Below are 6,553 nucleotides of genomic sequence, written 5' to 3'. Positions count from 1 at the left end.
GGCAAGCAGACTCAAACTCGCGGGGTCCATCCGCACCCGAACCCAAGTCAATGGGTGAAAACTCGAGTTGACAGGGTTCGGGTTCGGGTGCGGGCTTGGGTAGTGTGTTACTTGCGCCCGAAATCAGACCCGCTTATATATATATATATATATATTGTGAAAAGTTGTAGAAAAAAATGTACTTTATGTATTTTGCTGCGGGTTCGGGTTTGGGTGAAAAATTTGAATCCAACGGGTGTGGGCGTGAGTGTTATTTTGCCACCTGAATAGACTTTGGGTTCGAGTTCGGTTGGTGATTTCGGGTACGGGTTTGGGTAGTGTGAAACTCGCACCAGACCCGTTGTCATCCCTATTGTCAGTGCCATCTATCTATCTATCTAGTAATCTTGTGCGTCATCAGCGTTCCAAGATGGACATTCATTTTGTTCGAAAAATGATAGCTCGTGGTGAAACACACATTCTTCATGTTCCCTCCATACATCACATTGTAGACATCTTCATCAAAGGGCTTCCTTATATTCTCTTTGATGATTTTTGAACCAACTTAAACGTATGTGAACCTCCTGTTTCGACTGCGAGGGTGTAATAGAATAAAATATTATTGTTATAATTAGTCATAATTAATTTACTATTTTATAAAATATTTTATTTTTGTACTTATGTTGTATCATAATTAAATAATTGATCAAACAATGTATATATATTCTATACAACAACATTATCTTACCCATATAAGTTAACAGTTTACAAAAAGAAAATCTTTTTTCGACAAAAGGCTTTAACTGCCTATCTCTCAAGAAATGTATGGCTTTTGTCATAAAACAAATGCATGGTATGCCGTCTACAAATCAAATAATTGCTCGTAGCCTCATCGGCCAAGCTGGATATATTAAGAGACTGCAAACTACAAACAGCTTCAATAAAACGTGAGAATGTTTTTTATGCATTGGTAACATAAATATTTTTTCTAACACATACATCATAATACAACCACTTATATAATGTTAATTTCTAAAATAATTTTATTAACATCATTCCAATCTGTTTTAAAAATAAACTACTAATATGAGTTCAACAAGACCCAACATTTGTTTGTTATTGATGGAATCATGGAATAAGCCATTCTTCAACATTTCACCCCTTCTTATGTATTCTTATATATGTCATCATCTAAAGCATCCAAATGTCAATACAGAAAAATAACATAACTTATTTATTTCTTTGTTTTATGATCCAAACAAGGCATTGGACATTGTTTAACAAAGGAACCTCCAAACACAACCTTCCAAAATCAGCTACTAAATAATGATTAGTTAATTAATTAACCTCAAAACATTTAAACAAATAGTATCATTAATTAGTCTTTGATCAAATTTTCTTAGATAAGTAGTTCAAGAGTTGAAATTTTTTTTACACAATGGATATGAACATATCTTTGCCTTCAAAGGCTGAAGCCATAGTTGAATACAAAGAAATGAAGCATTTCAAGAAATGGATTCCTTGGTTGATTCCTTTCTTTGTCATTGCTAATGTTGTTGTGTTCATCATTACCATGTATGTCAATGATTGTCCTCATAACTCGATCTCCTGCATTGCGCGGTTCTTAGGTCGATTCTCCTTTCAACCTTTCAATGAGAATCCTCTTCTTGGACCTTCATATTTAACGTAAGTTTTTGTCTTACAATAAAATGTGTAATCATAACCGCGATATAAAGGTTCAATGTGTAACCACAACTGCAATTTAAAACTATGCTACGTACTTTTGATTGAATGAAGTGTTTGTTTTGTGTTATAGATTGATGAGTATGGGGGCTTTGGATGTGGAGAAAGTTGTTAACAAACATCAAGGTTGGCGAATCATAACTTGCATGTGGTTACATGGTGGAGTATTCCATCTATTGGCAAATATGTTAAGCATTTTAGTTGTTGGAATTCGTCTTGAGCAAGATTTTGGATTTGGTATGTATCACATATTTGAAAACATCCGTCTAATATTTTATAATATTCCAACTATGAAGCACCGACACTTCAGATTGAACGTGTACGTGTGTTCGGTGTCTGACACAAACAATCATACACTCAATCATTTTTATTTTTTAAACAACTGTCAAGGTTTGTGTTTCAGTGTTAGGATTGTGTCTGGTGTCTGTGTTAACTATTTTATAGTTGACTTACAGTGCTTATTGGACTACTATTTGTGATATCTGGATTTGGAGGTAGCTTGCTTTCATCTCTTTTCATTCAGCAAAGTATCTCAGTTGGTGCTTCAAGTGCTCTTTTTGGTTTACTAGGAGGCATGCTTTCAGAACTCATTACTAATTGGTCAATATATGATAAAAGGGTACTCATCAAATTCAACATATTTCCCATTGTGTTTTTGAATTCAAAACTCTAACTTGATTAAGATTTTTTGTTGTCATTTGTGCAGCTAGGAACACTCTTAACCCTTGTGTCTATTATTACCATCAATCTAGCCGTGGGAATTTTTCCACATGTTGACAACTTTGCTCATATTGGAGGGTTTCTTTCCGGATTTCTTCTTGGATTCGTGTTCTTAATCCGTCCTCAGTTTGGATGGATTAAGCAAAGATATGCAACCTCAACATATAATTCTCCGGCATTAGTTAAATCTAAATTCAAGATTTATCAGTGCATCTCTTGGCTCTTAGCTCTGATCCTGCTGATTGCAGGGTAAGTGTCGTGTCTGATGTCTGAGCGACTGGCTCAATGCTTCATAAGCTATTGGTTTTAGATTCAATTTCGTGATTCTAATTGCTCAATAAAAGTTGTACTTGACAGGTTTAGTGTTGGCCTGATTGCACTTCTGAGTGGTGTTGATGCAAATGATCACTGCTCTTGGTGCCATTATCTGACTTGTGTCCCAACTTCAAGGTGGAGCTGCAATCCAAAGAATTTGACATGCTTGGTAATCAATTTTGCATAAACCTCTTTTCAAATGAATTATAAAAAATTTAAACACCATGAAATAACTCATTTAAATTACATTCTTAATGTACCATATAAATACTTTAGACCTTTTGATACTCCAACACGGACGGAGACATTGTACACGATACTGACACGTTGAAACTCCTAATAATTTACCATGCAGACTAAGCTGATTGGCAACGAGGTAAATGTGACGTGCTCAAGCAATGGAAAATCCATTTTATATTATATGCAATATCCAACCAATTCCAAGATCCATGAGTTGTGTTTTCAGACTTGTAGTTGAGATTTTATAAAAGGGTTTATAATTCCTTTGGGAATTATTCCTGATGAAAAGATATACATACTTTGATTGGTATATATTTGTTTGTATCCTTTCATGTATATAATATTAATTGATTGATTTGTATTTTTCTTATATTTTTCAATCAAGAATTACTTACCTTCATTGCAAAATTGCTAGCTAAGTAATTCATATAATTTAGAAAGCATAGATCAAAAGTATGTAGTTCAAACTCATTTATGCTTCATACTGCAGGCATCAAGGCCTTTTGTCTAGGGCCTTCAATTTTGTTTTTATATGGGCCTTTCGTCTTTTTGAGTAATGTAGTGGACCTTTTTATTTATTTTATGCTGATACCCCAGTTTGACTTGGCACCCATATGGAAAGTTCTATTACTTTTGTGTTTTTACTAAATATTTATGGATTTTTCTTTGGGGTATCAAATTTTTCAAAAAAATATTGTGATTTTTATGGATTTTTGAAAACAGTCGGATGTTCATATTCGACGTTCATTATTTTTTAATATTAACATTTTTTTTTAAATCAAATAAACTACAATACTTTTCAAAAAAATCTCATAATTTACAACACTTTTCAAAAAACTTGGTAATTTATAACCCTTTTCAAAAAATTCAGTAAACTTAAACAGCTTTTGAAAAATTAAGTAGTATTAAAATATTTTGTTGGTTACTCCATCCATTTTACAATAAGTGTCCTCTTTGTTATTTTTATTTATCTCAAATTATTTGTCCATTAAAAACAGTCGGATGTTCATATTCGACAGTCGTTATTTTGTAATATTAACATATTTTTTAAAAAATCAAATAAACTACAATACTTTTCAAAAAAATCTGATAATTTACAACACTTTTCGAAAAACTTGGGAATTTATAACCCTTTTCAAAAAATTCAGTAAACTTAAATAGTTTTTGAAAAATTAAGTAGTATTAAAAAAATTTTGTTGGTTACTCCATCCGTTTTATAATAGGTGTTCTCTTTGTTATTTTTATTTATCTCAAATTATTTGTCCATTTAAAATACCAATGTGATATTTATTATTTCTTTCCATTAACTTACCCTTATTTATTGTATTTTAATTCATTTAAGTATTCCATTATCTATTATTAATAAGATTGTTTTAGTAAATGAGACTCATTTTATCATTGAAATCAACATAATTAATCATTTTCTTAAAAAGCGTGAAAATCTCAAACATGACACCTATTGTGATACGGATGGAGTATTAAATATGAACTATCAAAATTTTTCAAAAAATTTAGCAAAGATACAGTATTTATCAAATAATCTAATATGTTAAATTTATTTATTTATTTTTTAAAAATCGATAAAAATGAACACCAAACTTTAAAAATACACTACCAATTTTTTTTACTCATACCAAAATTTTCAATTGTACTACCGAATTTTTCGTTAGCTCTTTTTTAGTTAAATTTTGACAAAAATATTTCATTTTAAAAATATGTAAGTATGTCAAGACAAATTTGATGGGTGGCAGAATAAAATTTCGACAGTAATGCTTACTTTTTGAAGAAAGTTATATCTCATAATCTTAGAATTAATTATACTTTCACTTCTATGAACTATAAAATTTCAATTTCGTTTATTTCAATTTAATTTCACTAAAAATATTTTCGAGAAATAATTTTTTCAAAAATTTACATAAAACTTAAGTGTGACAAAAATTAAATTTTCCATTTTAAAATTGTACATTATAAAAAGTTCTGTTAGAATAATAATGCAAAACTCCCCCAACAAGTTAAATATTTACTCACGACTAAATGTGAGAGTAGGATATACTCTCTATATCTAATAGAGAGAGTTTAACTACTTCAGTATTCTATTTATGCTTTTCTTTTCTTCCACCTTCTAGAGGGATGATTTGACATCATCAAAAAGAGGGAGAATGTGAATATATGTGCTTGCAGGTATAACTATTCGTAGATGTTCACGATGATTTTGATAATGACAACACCTAATGTCATGCGGAGTTTGGTGGAGTCCCTTATGATCTCTAGTCAAGAAATGTCATGATGGTGTATATCAAATGAGCTACCACAAGCCTCATCAATTGAAAAGTCAAATTCCATATGAAAATCCCTATCAATAATGAATAAATCAAGGGACTTTGAAACTTCAATATTGTGAAAGATAAAAAAACATAAAGACAACTAAAATAAAGGGGCGCATATTCGTACATGTTCCTCACAAATTATTTCGCTCTTTGTCTCGAGTGCTCCAGTTCTATAGAGTTATGTATGAATTTTGTGACCGCGAATATAGGCTAGGAGTCTATTATTTATACCACTCTAAAAAAAATGCCGACAGCGGTTAATCCCTAAAAGATCAGACACGATTTCTAATACTTGAGCATCCATGTTCTGACTTGCTTTCCCGCGTCTTTAGAGAGGTAACTGTTGAGGAACTGACATCATGCTGATAATTGTATTTCAATGTGCTTTGAACTTCTCAACCACCTTCAGGCATATCTGACTATGTTCCCATAGTGTTTGTCGAAGTGTTTCCTTGCTTGTTTGATACTGGGACTTATAAAATTATTCTAAGTCCTTGACGACTGGTGATCTTGTCGAATCTGACCATTATGTCAAAAATCTCCTTTTCGAGATTTTGGACATATTTAGAGGAAAAAGTGATCCTAATCTTATGGATTTGTTCTTGAGATTCTTCTAAACCAAGCTTACCAAGCTTCGTCGAATGCTTTTGGATCGGCGTGTCAGATAAGTTGAAACTCCTTCTGTTGAGAGTCCTCAATACTTGTCATCTTTTAACGTATTTAGCTAGACTCCTTCGTTGACTTTCTAGCATTATTTGTTGACTTTCTTTAGCTAGAATTTTCAGGGATGAAACCACATATTCACCAAAAACCTTAAGGACTATGTGTGTAGGGTCATCTCACACATAAAATATTTAACATCTAGTTTTTCAAGTAATGTGAGACATCCAACTCACACTTGTTTCTTAACAATCTCCCTCTCAATTGTGAGTCCATCAACTACTATACTTTCCCTCAAGCGGAAGCTCTTTCATCCACATACACTTGTACTGTCGTTGACATCCTTACCACACTACGAACACTTCAACGAGACACACCGCCTGACCACCACCATGTCAAGAAGAATTTCGATACAAAGAGTTGGTCTCTTAGTCGAACCATTGATTTTAATAACATTGTTGGCTCTTCATGAGGGAAAACATCCACTTTGGGTCAAAGAATCACCTAAAAGTCAAAAATTCACTCAAACAAGTGAGAGACATATCACATATTCACCAAAGACCTTAAGA

General features: G+C 32.2%; 1 protein-coding gene across 1 annotated transcript; it reads left to right on the top strand.

The window, feature by feature from the left end:
- The first annotated feature begins 1,417 nt into the window (after positions 1–1,417).
- Positions 1,418–3,235, top strand: LOC131630240 (RHOMBOID-like protein 1). Its single transcript, XM_058901026.1, has 6 exons — positions 1,418–1,665; positions 1,796–1,959; positions 2,178–2,341; positions 2,429–2,691; positions 2,800–2,926; positions 3,113–3,235. The coding sequence occupies exons 1-6, from the start codon at positions 1,418–1,420 to the stop codon at positions 3,233–3,235; spliced, it is 1,089 nt and encodes a 362-aa protein (XP_058757009.1).
- Positions 3,236–6,553: the final 3,318 nt, after the last annotated feature.

Source organism: Vicia villosa, unplaced genomic scaffold, assembly GCF_029867415.1.
Source record: "Vicia villosa cultivar HV-30 ecotype Madison, WI unplaced genomic scaffold, Vvil1.0 ctg.000663F_1_1, whole genome shotgun sequence".
NCBI lineage: Eukaryota > Viridiplantae > Streptophyta > Magnoliopsida > Fabales > Fabaceae > Vicia > Vicia villosa.
Note: the sequence above shows the minus strand (reverse complement) of the source record. Positions and strands in the feature narration are given on the sequence as shown.

What these genes read in the sequence shown, in the direction of transcription:
- LOC131630240 (XM_058901026.1), top strand. Translation starts at nt 1,418, where the DNA reads ATGGATATGAACATATCTTTGCCTTCAAAGGCTGAAGCCATAGTTGAA. An exon ending in CTTGGACCTTCATATTTAAC is followed by an intron (nt 1,666 to 1,795) that starts GTAAGTTTTTGT and finishes TTTGTGTTATAG; the next exon opens with ATTGATGAGTATGGGGGCTT. An exon ending in CTGATCCTGCTGATTGCAGG is followed by an intron (nt 2,692 to 2,799) that starts GTAAGTGTCGTG and finishes TGTACTTGACAG; the next exon opens with GTTTAGTGTTGGCCTGATTG.